The sequence below is a fragment of the Harpia harpyja genome, chromosome 20 (genome assembly GCF_026419915.1).
Source record: "Harpia harpyja isolate bHarHar1 chromosome 20, bHarHar1 primary haplotype, whole genome shotgun sequence".
Lineage (NCBI taxonomy): Eukaryota > Metazoa > Chordata > Aves > Accipitriformes > Accipitridae > Harpia > Harpia harpyja.
In genome coordinates this window covers 17,518,814-17,540,789 of record NC_068959.1, presented here as the reverse complement: position 1 = coordinate 17,540,789, position 21,976 = coordinate 17,518,814, and the positions used below count along the sequence as shown (strand labels likewise).

General features: G+C 38.0%; 1 protein-coding gene across 3 annotated transcripts in view; it reads left to right on the top strand.

Annotated features, from left to right (window-relative positions):
* The window catches only part of SLIT3 (slit guidance ligand 3), a 537,543-nt gene that overhangs the window by 381,197 nt on the left and 134,370 nt on the right, over positions 1-21,976 (top strand). For all 3 annotated transcript variants that reach the window (XM_052816501.1, XM_052816502.1, XM_052816500.1), the window contains 2 exons: positions 10,909-11,052; positions 13,732-13,895. In XM_052816501.1, coding sequence (XP_052672461.1) covers positions 10,909-11,052; positions 13,732-13,895 — 308 coding nt within the window. The remainder of the gene's footprint in view (positions 1-10,908; positions 11,053-13,731; positions 13,896-21,976) is intronic.

Genomic DNA, 21,976 nt, shown 5'->3' with positions numbered 1-21,976 from the left:
AATTAATCAGTTCTGGTTTATATCACACACAACCCTCTACCCCGAACAATAAATTATATAAAATATGAAATAAAACATAGCTTTAGACATGTTATTTTAAGCTTTTCTGACTGTCTTGACATAACCAGAAATGAATATCCAAAAGTTCATTATTACCATTGAATGTGTCACTCTGCAGTCTTTATAAAAACAAGCATAGATTCAGATTAGAAATCCATGAGCAAAGCCAAAGAACTAAAATATGAAAGAGTTGAAATTGCTCTATATGTTAAGCGAAGGACTACTCGGATATGTAATTTATCCCTAAGATCTTAATTGCAAACATGGACCACCCTATTCTAGAGAAGGACAAGCAAGGCACATGTGGTTTGGTTATGACCATTCTTGAGCTGCGATGGTGGGAAGCTGTTCATCTCCTCCTGCACACAGCCGATTATATTGTCTTCACCTTTTGTACATACCTCTCTCCTGTCCCATACCTCACAAGTTTGTTAGTACTTCCATGTCTTCATGGCCAGCCTGTGCAGTAAGAGAAGACTGTGTATTTAGGGGGGACATAGTTTGCCATGTGTGAGAACAATAAGCATGAAAGTGCTTAGAAGCTGGGACTCAGCACATGTTGATATAACTGGCATATTAGTCATTGTCAGACTCAGGTTGTGTTCAGTACAATGAAGACGCTGCAAGCAAAAGGAGAGCTAAAACGTAACTTGTTACTTTGACTTCTGAGAAAGAAACTATATTAAAAAAATGTGAGCTTTATCATAGTCCTTCCTCCCCAAATATTTTATGGTTACAAGTCCAAAGTGATACACAGTTGCTCTAACCCAGGACACTTTACAGGTAGGATCTTTCCCAGTAGGAAAAGAAAAAAAAAAATCACTCAACACATGGCTCACAATGTCCTATAAAAATGTGTGTCTAGAACTTTTGCATAAAGCATTAAGCAGGTTTTGATACCTTTATACTGTAGTACTTGTGTGCACGTAGTGTGGGCTTTGAGCGAATTACGTATTTAAGCCTGGATGCAGTAATTTTCCAGTCTGAATTAGCTCAAGTGATGCCTTTTTGTTAAGGGCACAAAATCTATACACCAGAGAACCATTAAAAGGTGTTGTACTTCAACCATTTAAACATTCTCAAGCTGAGAAGATGTAAGTAGTTTGCCCTGTTATGGGATTCCCACAGTATTGTGGCTGTGGACCTTTCAGGGTCTTCTTGAATGTAAAGTAGCTTTTGGCAAGGAGAACATTGAATGATCATGCTTTAAATGCAAACAAACATCTGCACACTTTTCTGATCGTGGCTTTGAAGCAGCTATTATGGGATTGCTTTCAGTATTTTAATGGATACCAAAGAAATAAATGGCATTCGTTGGTTTTAGACCTGCTGTTGAATAGTTGGAAGAGTGCCCTATGATTAGATCTAATTTAGTGTTCAGTGGGCTCTAGATTGGATTTCTTCCTATTAGTCTGGAGACACACTGATAAGAACGCTCTGATTAAGGTATTCTGGTAGCCAGTATAATTTCCTAAGCTTGAGCTGGAGCATTTTTGAAAATACACTGGCATTATGGTAAAGCAGGACACAGTCAGGAAAAAAGGAGTCACTGTGGGTCCTGTATAAAATTGTTGAGATTGTATTTAGAAGGAAAAAATAATCACTGTGAAATTGCAGAGCAGATAATATTGTTATTTACTGTTTTGGGTAAAACTCAACAGAGTTTATCAGAAATGTCATTATCCTTCTGTTTAAATATACTGTTAAATATAGGCCCAATTTATTCCACTTTTATTTTGGCAGAATTGTTTTGTATAAGTGCCTTACATCTGCAGACAGTACCACTGATGTCAGAAACACTGTAGCTGGGTAAAGTAATGCTCAGCTCAGGCATGACAGCATCTTAAACTGCCCCATTTGACTTTGGTCTATAGGAAATTAAGAATACAGAACAAGTTTTAGACCACCTGGCTAGCATTAGAATTCTGTATTTCTGTCATATAAGACAGAGGTGGTTAAGCCAATATTATATTATATTTGGCAAGAAAATAATAAGGCATGGTTAGATAATAAGGGGTTTTTTTGGGGAGTGTGGTGTGGTGTTGGTTTTGTTGGGGTCTTTTTTAACCCTATTGGTTTAATTTAAAATGTTGCTTCTGAAGTCTTCATTATAATTAGCTATCTTAAGTAGTCAACATTCCCCACATAAATAATCACAATTGGATTTCTGTTAAATTGCTGATTTCACAAATCTTATGTCTTCCTAAATATGCAACTGTAACCAACACAGTAGCAAACATTATGACAGAAGTCCAACGACACATCTGTTCCGTGGAACAGAAGCTTTTCTTGGACCATGTTATTTTCCTTATCCTGTTTGAAGTTGCCAGGATAGACGATGCTAGAAAGCTACTGTAGCTACGGTACCCTATCCTCATACATTCTTCTTTTCAGCAGTCTGGATCAAGTGTCTCTGAGAATTTTAGGTCAATTTGGATTTGAGAGAGCTATACTGTTCTCTAGAATGTGATAACTGGAGTCAACTCTTTTTTTTTTAAATTTTTTTTTTTTTTTACAGTAAACTGAAACTTTCATTTCATTGGGGCAACAATCCATCCAAGCTGTGAAATAGTGTTTGATTAATTATCGTTGTTTGTGCATCTTGCATTTGAATATCAAAAGAATAGAAAGGGTTTCAGTTCAAGGTGAAAGTTTTCAAGTAATCATTCGCTGTGGCCAGTTTGAACTCCTGTCCAGGAGGCCCTAGACTAACCTTGGTCTGCCAGTCACTGCATGGGGAGTGCAACATAACACTGCGCAGTTCTCTCTTTTTCAGCAGCCCTGTGACAGATAAACCTGATGGTTGCTCTGCTTGCTCCCAAATGAGCAAATGTGCAGAGCCAGTCTGCAGTGAAATAGTGAGTCAAGTGGCTCAAGACAGTGAGCTGTGGATAATGGGCACCAAGTTTGTTAACCAGTATCTTTCATATCTAAGTAATACACTTTCCTCTCTGCAACCTTATTAAAACAAACATTCTGGGAGCCTTTTTATTACAGTTATACACTGTGTGCTTTACAGTGCTCTATTTCCTGGAACAAGAAGGTATCATAAAATCTCTACTGTTTAAAAAGATTGTATCGCAAAATAATACAGGGGGATGAAATATCATTTTTCAAATTTCTGGCAAGTATCAGTTTTCAATAAATCTTTTTCCTTGAGGAAATTTACTTTGCATAGTTACTAATCATGCAAGTGCTTGCGTGTATTGATCCTAAATCTTACGGTTGAGATCCCCATGGCTTGCTGGGCAAGAAAGAATCCCTATAGTGGACTCTGTTTTGATGTTGCTAGAAGTAGTTATACTCCTGGGGTGTATATATATATTGAAATCAGAGGTTTGTTGTAGTCCTCTTTCATAAAATGAAGCCAAAAGCTTACAGTCTTTTCCTCCTTCTCCTAATGTCTGATCATTAGGGAAAATTCAACATTGTAGTTGGAAAAGACCAATAATCATATTGGTGCCTGGAGTTTGACACATTGACAAATAAGTAACTTCAGAAGTGGTGAAAAATTAGACTTCCAGATCCAATCATCTAACCTAGCTTAAAATTGGAACTAGATTTACAACTATTTACAACTTCAACTGACCTTTATTTAAAATAGACTTGTATGAAGTGACAAGTCCTGTATGTACTTTCAGAAACTGCTATTACCAGTCTTCCCAAAATTCAACCCGTCAAATTTTACTTTGAGTGATTCTCCTTTTTAATCTGCTTTTTATGCTGTTTGTCCTTGGATGAATAGTTGAGATACTTGGCACTCCCATAGCTCTTCTGGTGAGGTTGCTTGGAAAACATCTCCATGGCAAATTTGCCAAGTTTCAAGTGCTTGTGTTGATTTGTAATTGTAAATTGAATCCCACTACCTAAGAGCTTAAAATAGGATCTACCAATTATTTATTGTATACTTTTGGAGCTTGTTAGAAGCTCAAAGAAAATCCAGTGAAGCACAAACTCACAGAAAGTATTTAAAAAAAAAAGAAATACAAAATTACTCTAAAGAATGTACATCAATTCCAATATTTTGTATTGTATACATTACACTGTTATATACATAAGTATCATTAAACAGTGATGCAATATGGCAGTATATAAATGCCAGAATAAAGAAATTAGTTTTCCATTTCCAAGTCCTTTATAGCACAGTAGTCTCTCCTTCCTCCCCATAGCCATCTTCTGGGCTTTAAGTGATGTACAAAATCTTCTTGTTCTATGGAGTTGTTCATTTTTTTCATGGAGAAGAGACAAGAGGCATTAAAAAAAGAGACCTTCTGACTAGATATAAGGGGAAATATTTTCATGATGACAAGTCAAGCAGTGGAGCAGGCTGCCCAGAAAGTTGTGCATTCTCTGTCCTTGAAGATTTTAAAGACCAGACTGGATAAAACTCTAAGCAACCTGGTCTGACCTTAGAGCTCACCCTGTTTGAGGCAGTCTAACAGGACAAGAAACCTCTCAAGCTTCCTGCCATTCTGAACTATCCTGTGATCTGATGAAATAATTATTTCTTAGATGAAGCAAATACCTGCATTAAGTATCTAAAATTGGTCATGCTTTGAGTCAGGTTCGGACCAGATGACATCTGGAGGTCCTGTGCAACCTATGTCATTTCTGGGTTCTGTGATTCTCAATTCTTAGCAAAATGACATATGAACTTTTCCCTTGGTTACTCAAAGTATTTCTGGCTACAGCAGAGATACTATGCAACCCTTGTCCTTCTAGTCCAGGACAGAATACTCTCTGCACAGACCTGTTTAATAGCTTTAGAATTGTTTTCAAGCCATTTGCCTCGAGCTTTTTTCCTTCAGATTTCTGCATTTAGGCTGCTATTGTGATAATATTACTAAACTCAATAACTGCTGTTAAAGTGAGGGAGCAGCATCTGCCAGACACAGAAATATAATTACAGTCAAGCATCAATGAAAGACTGCAACAGCATCTGCCTTTCCTGTGCCACTTCTGTAGCCTGTCTGCATGCAGCTTCCCAAAACAACCGCTAGTTTGTACGTCAGTGTGCAATTCATTAGCTCTTCTGACGCCATTGCTCCAAGCTGGACTCACCTGACAGAAACCCTGCTAGTTATTATTACACAAGAAGCTAGCTTTCTGATAGCACAGGAAGTTGAGAAAATGTGTTTATTCTGTTGTGCATATGAATTATCATGTGGTTATCTAAAATCAGCTGTGACCTTATCTGCAGGCATAAGTTAGACAATATTGAATTCTGAATAACAGAATTCCAGATGCTATGACAACACGTGCTTATAATTCTCCAGGTAGTAACACGAGTACCACAGGATTGTTTTATGGATGGTGTTCAACTGGAGTTGCAGTCTTTTGGATCAGAAATGAAAGGAGGCCTTTAAAATCTCTCCAAAACAGGACTGTCAGACTGTGCTCTGTGCTTCCTTCTTCACTTACTATCAGGTCGTGACTTTTTCATTTTAATTTACATTGAATAAATTTGTCATCACCATCATCCAGTTTCCTGAACATGGGGCAATACTTGAAGCTGGTTCAAACAAGCACGATGATGATTTCACACTGGTTATTATCAGTTGAAGCACTGACAGACTCTTCAGTGGTCAGTCATCACATTAGAAAATGTAAATTTTAGTAGACACCTAAATAACTTGACACAGTGAGAGTCAGATTGCTCCCCTACACTCCAGGCCATTTTAAAACATTCTGGAACATAATATAATTATTTTGCCAATAAGTAAGCAGGGGCACACACAATTCTGTCATTAGACGTTGCTTGCCATTGACTGCTGGGAGGGCGGTGTACTTGACTAGATACTTCCATATTGGCACTTCAGCTGTTCTTCCGTGATAAGCTGTGTTAAATCAAAGATGATGCTTGATTCCCTATAAATTTCAAGAGAAAATGCTGAAAAAAACATGCCAAAAAGTTTTTTGACTTTTTACGACAGGTATTGTATATCCTAAGGAATGCTTTCTGCCAAGAGTCCTTTCTTTGCTGCCCTATAGTGCCTTTGAATATAGGTGAAGCCTTTGGCTATTGATATTCTATGTGTCATGTATATTCAATTTGTATTCTGCTGTTACCCATGCAAAACTGTTACCCAGTTCTCCTCTTCCATACAAGTCTCCTATGCATTTTGCATCTGCCTTTTTCTGGTGAGTTCTCATTTTCCCCAGTGGAGTCTGGCATGTGGGATGTGCCAGCCGGTTCATGGGATGCCGAACATTTTCATTCTCATCATGTTGTCGTCGCTGTCAAAACACAAAGCTAGTGAAAAAGAAAGAGAAATTTTCCAGTGGCTCTGTGCGGCTTTTCTCCCTGACACTTTACTCTTGGCTTATTAATGCACCTAGGATGATTTCTGGTCCATCCTGTAGCAGCAGAAGCCAACCTGCAGTCTCCAGCATGTGTTAAGGTTGCTAGGCTGCTGTTTCATTCTCCGAGTTCTGTAGTTATTTGCTGATAGTTCGATTACTTGATTTCACTGAGCTGAAAATATGAACATTGCTAAGGATAAAAGCCATATAAACATCCCCATTTGCTCTTAAAAAAAACAATTTTTTTCAATCATTTTGGGTTTGCAGTTCAAAATGTTATTTAAATGTTAATCACTTGAAATTGGGGTTGGGCATATAATTCAATTATGGGACCATCTTAATTATGCAGATGGTGCTTATGAGCATCTGATACAATTACAGTGCCAATTCAGTACACATTCGTTCAAAGGGCTTAGCTGAAACACATTATTTCAACGTGTGTGGACAAATTCACTTTTTCAGGAAATGGGTTCATGGAATTGTAATACTGCTCTGCTCTGCTCATTGCTTTCAATGGTGTGTAAACCACAAGGTCTTTAACCATTCTGCTGTGTTCTGTGGTGGTCCTAGGCTTGCAAGAGTTTTCTTCATGTTTTTAACATATCCAGAGGGATGAAAATGGAGACTTGAGTTAATAATCCATCATCCCTCTGGGTAGCCGGCGGTTTTATTTCTACTTGAATTTTTAACCTCCTTCTGAACGTTGCACCACATCTGGAGGCCGTGCATAAATCTCATCCAATCAAGCTGATAACAAAATAGGAAAATTAGTGGAATTTACTTTCACCATAAATTGGTGCAAAATAAATACAATGTAATTCTTGCTAAAATAAGACTCAACTTCTAATATTGTCCCTCCTTTTGGTGTGAGTCCAATAAAAGAAACCCTTATATGTTTTGCAGCATGGTTCAGTGTTTAAGGAAGATCAGTGTTTCTGCTTCCTAGAATATGTTTTTTTCATCTGCCTTTGTGTTAGTTTAAAAAAAAATAATCTTATAAGCACTCCATGTGAGGCCAGCCTTGTATACCTAATTAATAATTAGATGCCATTAGGGGGGCTGCGATAGTGAAGAAAGATTAAGCAAAGAATTGGAATTTATATAGGGGAATATTCATAGAGGGGATATTTTAAAATGACTGAGAGTTTTGAAAGGAATATAAACCTTAATGGTTCTGGCCAAAAGTCATCCTCTAACTCATAGTAAGTAGGAGGAAAAAATTTTTAGGGATGATTTATTCTGCTTTCTCACAGTTTTTCACTTCCACGCCACCTCCTTTCTCACTGATTCTGATCAGAAACAGGTCATTAATCTATCTCATGAACCACTGAGTATGGCCACATCTGTATTACCATTGAGCACATTATCTGTCCTCTTTAGATTTAGGTACTGCATGTATATTGCATAGATGATATACAGAACAGGTGTTGTCACTTCAGAAAAGCTGTGTAGTACCTGAATTCCCACTTCTAAACAGTCTGCACAAGCACTTTCCTGTTCCAAATTACTTGCTCTGATAGTTAAAGGAGAGAGTGTGCCTCTGTATTTGTTGCTATGTATAGGATCAGTTTCTCTCATTTTTGGTATTTCACTCTTACAGAAATGTCACAGATTATATCACTCTTACAGAAATGTCACAGATTATATCACCATGAATCTAGTCATTGAAAATTCATGCCAGAAAAACTTGTCACATTGTAAATTCTAATTTCCAGCATTGGGTTTATTCATGTTTTGTTGAAACTAATCAGAGAATGGATTCAAATCCTGTGTATTCAGTGCAGTTCTAGGTCAGAATTGCTCTGAGGGTTTTTTAAGTGGGATCAATGATGGTTAGACTTCAAGCCCACTCTTCGCACAGGAGCGAATAGAATCTGCACAGTGCAGCTCTGCTGTGTGTGCACTTCTTAAGCATCACAAAAAGACATGCTGGTTGTCCACACATACAAATACAACTGTAGTTAAGTTGTAAATTCTCTTATTACTGAGATTATTTTCATTTTTGCTTTATGCTTTGTTACAAGTACTACTTGCAACATAAAATATTACTATAATATTAGTTAAAAATGAACATCTAGCAAAGTAAATCAAAGTACATACTTGCTTTCAGTTTTCTTCCTGTGTAAGTTAGGTACCAAGCCTCTGTGATGGAAGGACCAATCTAAGCTAATGTGTGTTACCTAAAAACAATGTGGGACCCCAGTGCAGAAGGACGGAGGGTAGAAACCAAAGGATTTGGAATGGCTAAATGCATGTCTTGGGATATTGTTCAAAACTCAGTAGCTGATTCTGCCTTCTAATAACTTGTTAACCTGTTCTTTATGGAAAAGATAATGTACAAGCTTGAAAGAGAAATGCATAATGCACAAGAACCAGGAGAGAATGAAGATTTTTTTGGCTTAGACATACGGACGGCTGTAAGAAGCAAATAGTAAGAAATGACATTGATGTTTACTTTTGGAACAAAATCTCAGAAGTTGAATGCATCAGAGGAACTGTTCCTGTAGCCTAATATAAAAATTACCCTGTTACTTCTGGTGGAGTCAACAGGGGTGTGGATTAGGTGCCACATAATTATCAGTCACAGAAATACAGATTCCAGAGGGGTCATACTAGTGCTGCTTATGATTTCATAACATTTTTTTGGCTATTAGTTCATGCAAAAATGTCACCTCATTTATCCATCATTGCCCTTCTATGGGACTTTCTCTTATCTAATGTCAAACTTCATTTTCCACAATGTATAAAGAAGAAAATTCAGGTAAATTTATATTGACTTTTCTGTAGGCTAGAAAGGTGCGTTCTGCTCTGGCACCCTGTCATTCCAAAGCACTGCATTCCTGTCCTCCTTGAAAAAAGGGCTCTACTCAAGTATGCATCTGTCTTTTATGTATCACTGTAGCCATTTACAGCAGTAATGAGACTCTGCCAAAATGACAGTAGGAGCAGAGAGGTGTAATGAGTGTACAATGTTCCAAAGGTTTCAGCAATGCAAAGGCAGGGTGCTATGCAGAGGAAACACCTTCTGAAGTTATTTTTTGGAGCAAAAGAAAAGCATCATGTGCAGCTAACAAGCATGCATTTCTTCCCTGATAGGTTGCCCTGTTGTCCATAGCGATGTATGTGCAGTTTGTTGAAAATGGAAGTTCCTTGAGCTGTTAGACGTGTATTTAAGATGGTATATTTGCTTGCTGAGGAATGGACGATGTCTTTTCCTTTTTACCTATAAACACATTTGTTTTCTGATTTAGTATTAGAGTGGTGCCTCACAGAGAGCCACAATGTTGCAATATTAAGACCTTCAAACTCATGGACAAAGTGGCAAGAATTTTGAGACCAAGAGAACTGAGTTAACAGCATATACTGTTTGCAATGTACCATTTTTCTCAGGCTGATAGTAGTCAAAAGATGTGGATTTTGGCTTTTGTAAGAGCAATAGGTCATTTCCTGCCTATTTTCTTTCTAAGCGTAAAATACCACATATGCAGATGGCAATGACAATTTAAGTGTATTGGTGTTTGATTGTCTCAGAGATCCAGCTTGTTGTTGGGATTGTATACACTTGTTATATGTGACAGAACTCTGGCTGGATAATCTACTGTCCAAGATTTTCTGGCTGAACTGATTAGTTCTGCCAACTGGCTGCTGTGTAGATGTGCAAAATATATATTTAAAAAAAAAAAAATGCAAATTGCCTTTGTGCTGCTTTTCCACAACTGCACAGGAATCTCATGTAACTGGAATGGAGTAGGTTCATAGAACTGTAGGACAGTGGAGGTTGGAAGGGACCCCAGGTGATCATTAGCCAATGAGACTGGACAACCCTTCCTCAAAGCAGAGCCACCTTATTAGGTCAGAGCAGGATCCTCATGGCTTTATTCAGTATCATCCTGAAAACCTCCAACAATGGAGACTGCACAACTCCTCTGAGCAACCTAGTTCACTGCTTGACTATCTTCAGGTATGATGTGCACTTGGCTTTCCAGAAGTTTTAGTCCAGACCTTCCACTTCTCTCTTCTTGTCTCTGAGGAGAACCACATTTTCTTCCCTTCCATGATCAAATTAACCCTGCACTCCTTATCAAAACATGTCAAACTTCCAGAATTTCAGTTAGACTTAAGACAGCTGCTGGTAGAGAAAATTGGAAAAAAAGGTTCTCATTGTGGACTATGTTTATGAGTGTGTGCATGGAATAGCAAGGTGGGGAGTATTTGCCATTTCCATGTATACTAAGCTGAAGACTTCTTTCAATATTTGTGAAGAATTTTGAACAAATGGGGGGGGGCATAAAAAACCTCCAATCTTTTAACTATTTTAAGATAGGTAGCACTGTTATATGTCTGTATACTCCTCAGCTATGAGTGTACTAACATTCACTGTGGTTTTTTCACCTTTTTAATGTAACAGGTAAATGAAGACCTTTAAATGTGGGTTGGCTTTGGTGACTAGGTTAATATTTTTTTAGATTTAAACCCAAAGTTCAGTCTTATCTTTATTTGATTATTACAAGATTAATGAATTATAAACCTTTCCTCTATTTTCAGGCTTCTCAATGCCAATAAGATCAACTGCCTGAGGGTAAACACGTTCCAAGGTCTGCATAATCTCAAACTGCTATCTCTTTATGACAACAAACTGCAGACTATCAGCAAGGGGCTCTTTGCACCTCTCCGATCGATCCAGACTCTGTGAGTATGCAGTTGTATCATAAATGACAGCTCTCTTGTTTTCCCCTAAAGGTGTTGCCTGTCTTTGCAAAGGCTTTGCATCTGACATTAAGACAATTTGGAAGACACCCCAAGGTAGTAGCCCCTCCATTTCTTACAGAAATAAAAGGAGCAAGAAAAAGAAGTATTGCATAAATTCAGCACAACCAGCGATCGGTACAGCCTGCCCATAGTGACATAAATGTCATAAGTGTATTAAGCTCCAAGAGTAATTAATTCTTACTGTTTGTTGGGAAGATAATACGTAAGTTTGACTCTGTACAATATATGAAGAGCAGATTCTATTAAAACCATTGCCTAATAGTTTTCAATGAGCTAGTGAGTTGGCATCTCTCCTTACTGGGTCTTAGTCCTGCTGCACAGTTTGTGACTTCTGAAACTGTGTTTCAGCTGACATTCCGCTTAAGGGAAATGATACATTGTATTGTTTGATCCCAAGAAAATCCACTAAACATTTTCTGAGAGTCTTTGTATTGGAGGTATTAGGAGAAGACAGGTCAGAAGCAAAATTGGAAGCAAAATTATAGAAATGACTCAATATTTTACAGAAGGAGGTTTCATGCTAAAGCTGTGAGTAATAAGGTAAACAGTACTCTTTCAGAGCTGGAGTTGGCAGTCTGATACAAATGAAAAACAAGGAAGACCCCCCCTCACCCAATATTGTTTGTGTGTGTTTATATATATTTGTGTGTGCATATATAGATATAAGGCTCTGTGTGTTTATGTAATATGCAAGTATATCCATTTCCAGTATTAAAATATATATGTGTATGTGTGTGTATATATATATTTCCAGTACTATAGTATGTGTATGTATACACATATATAATGTGCATATATATTCCAGTACATATATATACACATGCACATATATATTTTAATACTGGAAATGTATTGGCCAAATTAGTTTTATAAATGTTTTAATTCATATAAAAGTGAACTAATAGGGATGGCTTCTAGCAGCAGGGTACCTGCTACTCCCCAGGCAGCCACAAGCACAACCTTAATTTCCAACAGATATCTGGCCAGTATGTGTTGCTGCAAACCATTAAGGCATTAGAATAATCATGTACAACCCCGCCCAGTCCTGCCCGTCCCCCCCCCCCACGTGCTTTCTTCTGCTGCAACATGCTATGTATGTACATAGATATGTATGTAAACAAGGGCAACAGAGAAGGTTCATTGACAGAGGTATATAAGATTTGTCAAGTTCAACAACAAGCAACACCCTTAAGGCATAAAAATTTCTCCTTGGTTTCCATGGGGTTTTATTGGCACTCCTGGCGGCCATTACTTAGAATGGACTTGTTGCTTCACACCAAGATGCTTTTTCATGAAATGTTTTGATTCATTCTCCATTTTTAGTACTCCAAGTGACTGCCATTTTCTGCCTCTTTTCTAGAGCTACAAAACCAGTCCCATGTCCTGTCTTTATATGCTTGCTTGTTCTTTGGACCTTTCACACCAGGATTGGCTCTACTACAACAGTAATCTTTAGTTTCTTTGGGCACTTTCTGCTGTGTATGCTTTCACTTCCCACTCTTTGACAGCCCTTGCCCCGATGAATTTTATACTTATTAAGTGACAGTTCATAAATATAACTGCAAACAGAAAAGAAGAGATGTTTCTACAGGTGGAAAAAACACACTAACAGTAACAGAGCAGAGTTCTTGTGAGGCTGTAACTTTATACCTCTGTCCAAACCAAATTTAAACATCTTTCTTTTTTTAAACTGTCTTTGCAGTTATTGGAGAGCTGTGTCCTGCTCACTTGGAAGTTAGAGGGACTGGTGCAAGTTAACTTAACTGAGATCAGAATCAGACTCTGAGAAAGACCTGACAAACTCTCCTGATAGAGTGCTCAACTTTGTTGAGCAGAATGAATCATAACAGCAGCAGAGAAATGCTGTTTCTCTCTAAGATGCTCCAGCAGATTTCTATTAACAAAGTCTAAATATCCAGTTAAAATCAATGCCTAATAGTACCTATCTCCAATTGTGTGGGAAATATGTTGTGCAAATTTTGCTGAAGGATAGAGTCAAGTTCTATCTTGCATAAACAGTTCAGTCTCAAATGTAAAAATTTTTGCTCCAGGAAAAAATACATATAAGGGAAATACTATTACGCATGGTGAATATATGCAAATATCAACTCCACTCTTGAGAAAAGAGCTCTGGATCACTTCTGGCTTTGCCCACAGATCCAAGGCACTTTACTAATTTGCATTTTGATCCCTAGGAAACTGAGCTTGCCAATAAAATTTCTTTTAAACCAGGATACAAAATGATCATCAGGTCAGGTGCACCTAAAAAGGTGCATTTCTCTCAAAAGGCAGCATATCAAGCTCTTGGGAGAAAACATGGGACTTTGTAGACAAGAGGTCTGTGTCCTTTAAAGCAGGCTTTGCTATCTTAATTTTTGTTTCCTCTGTGAAAGGACTTGCAGCAGGCTTAACGAGCTACGAAATGTGATAGCTCACAGAATTCTCCCATTCATGTGCAGCTCTGTGTGGTTTCCGCCAGGCCTGGTTTTTTGGAAGCTTATTCAATTACTCTACTCTTCAGGTTTGCGTTTGTGAAAAACAGTGATGGAGTACAGTGTCACAGGTCACTTCTGATTAAACATCCCATCCTTCTTGCAGACATTTAGCTCAGAATCCATTTGTGTGCGACTGCCATTTGAAGTGGCTGGCTGATTACCTGCAGGATAATCCGATAGAAACCAGCGGCGCTCGATGCAGCAATCCGCGTCGCCTTGCCAACAAACGAATCAGCCAGATCAAGAGCAAGAAGTTCCGCTGCTCAGGTAATTAATTTATCCAGGCTGTACTGCACTTTCAATTCAGAAATAAGCAGGTCCAGAGAGCCTACTAATCAAATCTGCAGGACAGTGTTTGCTATAATGGATATTATGGAGCATCTTTTAAAATTAAATTTGGAAAATTCAGTTAGTTCTCCAGAAAGCCAATTACCTTATGGATTAAAAAAAAAAAAAGAAAAAAAAAGGGGGGGGGGGCAGTCTATAGCTGTCTTCTGTGTGTCTCTTAGAAACAAAGAAAAGATAAAAGAGAAAAGCTTGTGACGTTTAATTTTAAAGAATTACTAGGTTATTAAATGTCTAAGGAAAACAATGAAGATGTATATGAATCCATGTGGCAAATATCATATTTTGAAGCGGTGGAAGGTGGATGGATCGTCATTTGCATTTGGGCAGAACTCTTATTGACCTTAATGAGAGCTGAGCTCAAGTAAGTTCTCAGACATAAAAGGCTGAGAACAGTATGAGTGAGATTTTTACACAACTGGCAATGGGCATTTCTGACCTAGGATATGAGTGAAGCTGAGGGTGAGGGGACGGCATCGATTCACATACTTTCATAGATTTTTTTTTTTTTTCACATCCACAAGTAACATGCAGTAATTCAAGTAAAACTGCCATTGAAGTTGGTAAGATTTTTGGTTTTAGTAAGTTTTGAATCAAAACTTGCATCATAGTTTAGGCAAAGATTTTGTGCTGTGAACTAGATGGAAAAATGTTTCCACCCAAAAAAACCCTCCCAAGTAACATAAACACCTTTTTTCTCAACCCTATCCATTCTTTATTTATGGTCCAGCTATCAGTAAAAGGACCTTTATTGCCTTATACAGCACAACTAAGTAGACTGCTTCTTCATGTGTTTTTTCTATTGGTTATATGTATTTTAGATTACTTATTTTTGTATACTGTAAAGACAAACAGGTTTCAGTGAGCAAATCTATTAGTGTGTACTGAGAAGAAAGATGACTGTTATTGATGGGGTACCTTGCAGTGTTTTCTATAGAAATTACTATGATTTTTGTCTTTCCTCTGAAAAAAAAAAACCCACACCATGATAAATTGTGTTCTTGGTGGTAAAAGATTAATGACTCTAGATGGGTATGCAGCATGAAACTGAATGGCAGCAGCCCAAAACAAGCTGTTGTTCTTTGTGTATCTCTGCAAGCAATATGCTGAGCTAAACCTTCTCTTTATGGGGAAAATAAAATAAAGATAACTTCATTTGCAGTCAGGTTTTCTTGGGCATGCTTGTTAAAGTCTTCAATCACTTATGACTCAAGCCACAAAATTTATAACCAGAACTGAAATTATGACATACTTTTATCTAAGCTTTTGGATTGCGTCCATCATAGTAAGATAATTAGTCAGTAATATTCATATTTAAAGAAACTGGAAATGAAAACGCATAAATATAATTTTAAAAGAAAAGTAGACTGCAGAAACAGATCACTATAAATCTGTACCCAATTTGCCGTTATTTTCTTCTGCTTTTATTAATAGGCTAGAGAAATTAATGTTATGTATGTGCATGCATGCCTTGAACAATGGTACAGGCTATTGGATGAGGCAAACACCATCTGATGTAATTTATGAAAGGTCATAGCTAAGAAGAGCAACAATGGAGAACACAGTACCTGGTGACGTTGAGAATAATATTTTGTGTGAGTTCTTATCTTGGGGGTCCTTTCCTTGAAGCATTAGGCTGTTTTTTCCTTGGTCTCCAGTTCTACGAGTATATCAAAACCACATGGAAAAGACATAAACCTGACTTATGAAGGAGGAGAGCAGGGATTGTACAGCTTCAGAACAAGGATTTCAGCTGGATGAAAGCTAATTCTATTCAAAAGCTCAATAGAGAAGATATCCTTTCCTGTAGAGTTTCCAGATGGCGATGAGATACATTGAACTCGACTCACTGTCTGCTCACATGAGACAGGGGGAATGTCTAATGGTTTAGAAGAATCTTAGTTTGTAAATCAATCCAGAGAACAGACATCCTTGGCACCTGTTCTGCTCAAGTTGTCCCTTTGAATCACGGCTGCTTCAGACTTGGCATTTAGCAGGAATTTTCATGTTTGCATTTTGAGGAATATGTTTCATGCCAGGATTTAACGCAGCACGTTTCTGTGCAGAAAGGTCCATGAGGTATGAAGCTTCATCATTCAAAGTCAGACTATCGAGCAGTGCTTTGTGTTATCCAGGGATGAGCCTGCACAATCCCACTGGGATGGCAATGCTTAGTAACTTGTCAGTGTCCTTGCTGGCTGTGGGATTCTCCCTGTCTAGTTTTTACATCTTTTGCTCAGTGTATGAGAAAAGAAATTTTATTTTAAATCCTTTTGTAAGTGTGCATCTTTTTTGTCAAAGGGTTCTTGTTTCAGGATCCTGATACTTTCATGCAGTTTATTTAATATATTTAGTATATGTCAATGGTCAGAAAGATGGTTTTGTGGGAGAAAGCGCAGTGAATGAGGGGTTTGTTAAGGAAGCAGTGTGAGAGATTTTATCCAGCCCTGGTCTTTGACCTTTGAGAAGTGACAAGGATGCACAGAAAGTGTGAGCTCTGTGGGAGTAGAGGTACTCAGCCAGTGTCAAGATCATACTCATGAGTAGTTAAACTTAGGTGGGCTTAGTACTTTGACATGAAGGAAAGGACCAGTTCTGAAGTCATAACATTCTGAGGTTGTCCTGAAGCAATGTTTGTGTTTTCCACATTCATTTGGATTCTACAAAGTATCATAAAGGGGACTTTCAGGATGGACCTGGCATGAGAAAAAATGTGATTGTTCACTAAATTAAGAGAAGAAAGGGAAGTGCTTTTCGTATGAGGATAGGAGAGAGGAGTGGTTAGCAGGAATGGGGAAGAAAAGCTGAGATGTTTGAAGTTTCATCAGTCTTAAATGGTAGAGGAACATCAAGAAGGTAATGTCAAGAGGACACATTCAGAGATACAGATGGGCTAAATAGAACTGTATTTGATTAATTAAATAAAACTGTGAAGACAAAACTATGCAGCATAGTAAAAATAAAAAATAATTTAAAAAAGCAAACCTAGAAAACTTCATTCTGCATATTGTTTCCTTCAGTTTTTATTTCAGCTCCTCACCATCTTTTTAGATAGTATTTAGCAAGGAGAACTTGCCTTCTTTTTTTAATTCGTCATCAAGGCACTTTTCCCAGATGCTATTTCCTCCCTGTACCAAATGACTCAAGCTTTTACTGATAATGACAGAGCAACATCTGCAAAGGTTATGAGTGGTCATAGGAAGGAGATTCTGTGCAACAGGTAGATAATGTGCATAATTCTTTTTAAAAGGAGAATTGGAAGCATTATAGCATGAAATGAAGGAACAGCAGGGAAAGGGGCATGTTTTTGCCTGGGGCTGTGAGACAGGCAAAGTTGTTGAATATACTATCAAATATGTTTAAGCCTCAGATTGCAATAGATACTATTTCCAGTGTATTTCTGCCTTCCATTTAATGTGATGCACCAAAATAATAATAAACCTCCCCCTTGCTCAACTCTCTCCCCACAGCTATAGCATCTGAGACTAAAAAAGTTTTTTCTTGAGAGAGAAATTGGAGGAACAGGCTGTGACTAATTGTCTCTCTCTTCTGTTTAGAAAAGGAAAATAGTGTAATTTTCAGTGGCAACAGTGAAATTCTGATGATCATTTTCTTCTTGGCTGCATCTGCCCACTATGGCCACCTAAGGATCCAATGGTACTTGCCAGCTTTAGGTCACTGGAGGCTCCCATTCTTAGTAGGAATAGGGGGGGAAAAGAACAACAAAAATCTTCTGCCCAGTAGCATTTGATCAAGTTCACTACACAGCAGTTTTGTTTTCTAAAGCAGCACTGGGCTTTAGGAGGAAGGGAAATGAATCTATGAGCAGATTGTGTTGTCTCTGCGGTAGCTTATTGTCACTTCAAGAGTTGGCAGGATCCTTGATTGCTGTGTGACACTGTGTATGAAATGGCTTTTGCAGAGAGCTGCCCTTGTATTCAGCTGTATATCTTTTTTTTTTCCCTGTGATGTGTTTGCATTTTTCAGTATATTGTGTATTTCAAAAGCTGTGAAAGTTCCACCTACCATACTATTTCTGATGATGATCAAAGTGTATGTATACCTACGAGCATCACATCATGAAAGCTTTTTATCTTCTAATTCTTAGAAATAAGAATCTTAGAAATAAGGTTACTATTTGAAATATTGTGAAGTAAACCTGTCTTCCTGCTTCCTTTTGCGTTGGGGCATACATGTATCTAACTGACTTTAATTAGTTACTTCAGTTCCAGATAGTGCTGTACAAATCAAAAGCACGTGGAATAATAGGAGGAGGACAATGAACCATCTGCTAGCACAATTCTCTCCTTTTTGGACACTGCTTCTTGTTAACCCAACCCAAATCAAAGTCAGCCTCTGTGGTACATATGGATCCAGAGCTTGCATATTTAGGGCTAGTGTCATATCTCTTGTGTTATCCCCTGTTATTAGATAGTAATGTAGTTGCTGTTTGTTCACTCATAATTTTTGAAGGCATTTGATAAAACCTCTTCTTACTAATTGCAGTTTTCCTCCTAATTCTTTATGTGTCTTTTCCAGTCTCTGTCTTCATACATATTCACCTTTCTTGGATTACCTGTCTACTTTGGAACAGAGCTCATATTACTTGTGATCACCTGTAATTTCCTTCTCTCTTCTCTACATTGTTTCAGCCTTAGAAGCATAGAACTGCAGTGGATGGAGTGTTCCCAGTCAGAACGCAGGCTGCACATCAGGGCTCTTTGTCCAGTCCCTACGGTAGTTCATACGTTTCCTGTCCCTTGGTCTCCCTAGGTTATCCCCTTCTCTGCTCTTAGTGACATGTAAACTCTATTTAAGCTCCTTCAGCTCTCAAAATGAAAGATGCAATGTACTGTTACTCCTCAACCAGCACTTAAAAGTCATGAAAGGCAAGTGAATTTAATCCAGATCTTATATAATTTATCTGATTGAAATACTCTCCCGTTGTTCCCGTAATTTGCCAGTCACTCTGATGACAACTTTGCAAATTCCTTCAATATTTGTAAGCAAGTAGTCATTTACAGACTGTGTATTCATATTCCTGCCCTTAGCATTTTCTATCTGATGAAAAGCACTGATATCCACCTGCTCCTGTCTGCCTTGTTACAGTGCTGCAGCGACGTGCTCGGGCATTCGCGATTATACCTGCCCTTAGCGTACTGGTCTCCAGCAGCTTCTGCCTGCGCAGGCACCAAGCCCTAACAGCTCGTAGGTTTGTCCATGCTGGAGGTGGCAGTGGTGGGGATTGGCAGTCCTGCACAGGATGCGCTAGGCCTGGTCACGTTTGTGGGAAATCTTGTCTGAGGCCAAGCTCCAGCACTTTGCCCACCAGGGCTTTTGCTTGAGCAGAGTGAGGGAAAGGAATATGAAGCATTGCCTATGATCTGGACAACTGGAAAATTAACCCCATTCAGACTTCTTTCTGCAGATTTCTTTTGTGTATTTTGCTTTGGTTTTATTCAGTTAAATGCTGCGTGTTCTACTTTTTTTCCTCTGAAAGACACAAAGACGCAGCAAAAGTACCTTCAGAAACTCTCTGGAAATAGCGAAACAGAGGATACGCATTTTTTGTGCATAAGAATAATTCTATCTGAATGGAAGTTTGTTTAACAGCAACAAATCACCTGCAGATTAAATCCTAGACTGAATTCATAATTATGAACCTGAAGTCTTCACTCTACACTGTAAATGAGTGTATTTGAGTTTTGGTTTGCATGAAGTTTTTCTGAAGTTGAAGTCATTAGAGAACACAATACGACTGCTATGACTAATAGTAATGGAGCTTAATTCCCTTGTACTGTAGAAATGTTCCTGTTGAAAAAGTAATTTGGCTGTACTATATACTGATTATAGCCCTCCCTTTTCTGTAAATCTTTGATAGTAATTCAGATTTATGTTAATATTTGTGTCAGTTACTCTAACCCTTCACTAGCTCGTGATGAACACTGCGGTGAAGTTTTCCTGCACTGCAGTAGGGGGAAAGTAGGCAGAATGGAAACCATTTTACTCAAGGAAGCATAAGCTTAACATAGAGCAAGTGGTTCTGTTTGGGAGAGAGTATGGTTCTTAATTGGAAAGTAAATTGACCTGTCCCCATTAAAAAGTTTATTTTAAGGCTGTGTCTCATTTTATTTTTAAGTTGAAGTAGTCTTCAAAAAAACTAAATCTGAACTGCTTTGTTACCAGCCAACATCCTTATCTGCAATTATAGTAAAGAGGCAATGAAAAGAGGGAGAATTAATGTTTAGTCACAGATGCATCCATATCACTTAGGCATCCAAATAACATAGTTGTCCTAGATTCTCCATGTAGGCAGAGTACAGAGCTATATAGTTTCCTCTCTTGAGATCTGAGTTGTCCTCTGGAGGTGTCTTCATTAGCTACGGCAGAAAGCTGAGTGATTACTCTTGTAACTCAGATACCTCAAAAACTAAAGTAGGACAAAGTTTGTTCTCTTCTCTCACATTGCCATTGCGTGTGTTGAGATTAAACTGAACAACACCTACCAGAGATGCAAAGTTAGCACTTTTTTGTGTGTACAGCGGTCACTTGAATAGGATAAAGAAAATAATTGGAGAGGCATTGGCATGAAGAGAGCTAGTCAGCTAAAACCAGCGCAAGAATGTTTGAGCCTGCAGTTGGACAATAAATTTTCATCTGACTATTCTGAGACTGCAGCAGCCTCCTGAGGTGTTACAGCTTGATGGGACAGTTAAAAATAGGGTCCTATATACAGATTCTTAGCAAACTGCGGATTCAGTGACTGATACACAAACAGGTCTTGGATTACCACAGGTGAAATAACACTAAGAGCAAACCATGCAATGCTGCTTGGATGTAGAGTATATCTAAAGGGTAGGGTTTTTCATGAAAACTGGCAAATATCTGGAGATATGATCATTTCTTTTTCAACTTTTTTTTTTAAATGTAATTTACAAAATAGTGTGCTTCCCTCTTTTTTCCTATTCTATTTTTCAAAAAAAGAAGGGGGGGGGCTATATTCCTGCATATTTTTGTAATAGTGTGCAACAATCAGAAAGGCCAGGATGTGCCTGTGGAGTGTTTTAGCTCTCATGTATTCTGGGGACATAAATTAAGGTTTTGGCAGACTTTGTGTGGTGGTACCTCTTGTTCATTGTAGTTGATCGTTAGCTTAGGCAGTTATTGTAAGTGGTGTTTAATTAGTGCAGCAGAGGAATAGAGACTTGTTCAAAATATTCTCTAGGGGTTTCTCAGGAAGAAGTTTGCAGGGCTTGGACTGCATTTGTTTCCAGCAGGATTGAAAGAGTTCATTGACACTGAAATTACTAGGTTTATTACAGATATTCCATTTAATACTGAAAATCAGTATATAATATAAAAGCCTTTGGAAGATATGAACCATTACTTCTCACTGCTGAACAGAGTACTGTGGATGAATTTATTTGAAGAGCCAATGCCAGAATCGCTGCATTATTAAACCAGTGTAGGAAGAAGGATATGGAACTCTGCATTCTTCTTCACTAGTACCATACAAAATTATTGGCAGGAATGCTAGTTATAGGTATAATTTCTAAATAAATGAGGTAGATTCTAGGGTTATGCATACTTTGAATGAATCATGGAAGAAAATTAATGCCTCTTTGTGCCATGTTGCATGAGTCACAAGAGAAAATTAATAATCTAATTTTTGTATCAGTTAGGACTCTGGCTAGTTTGGCAGCTTGTGGGGATTGAAGGTTTATTGTGTTAGGTTCCCCTAAAAAGCTGCTTTAGTTTCTTTCTTAGATTGTAAAGATAGACAGTAAATCAAATTGTCTTACTTTCATTGCTGCACGCAAACCCACAGTATGAGGTGACTAAGTTAACACTGTACTTATTTTCTGGCATTCTCAAGTAATTGTGTGTTGACTTTCTGCATAATAATGCTGGTTCCTAGCAAAATGGTGAAGCAGAGGCCCTTGCTGTATTATGTGTCATCTCTGCTCAAGTACTTGCATTGTTCTTCATGTAGGCAATGAATA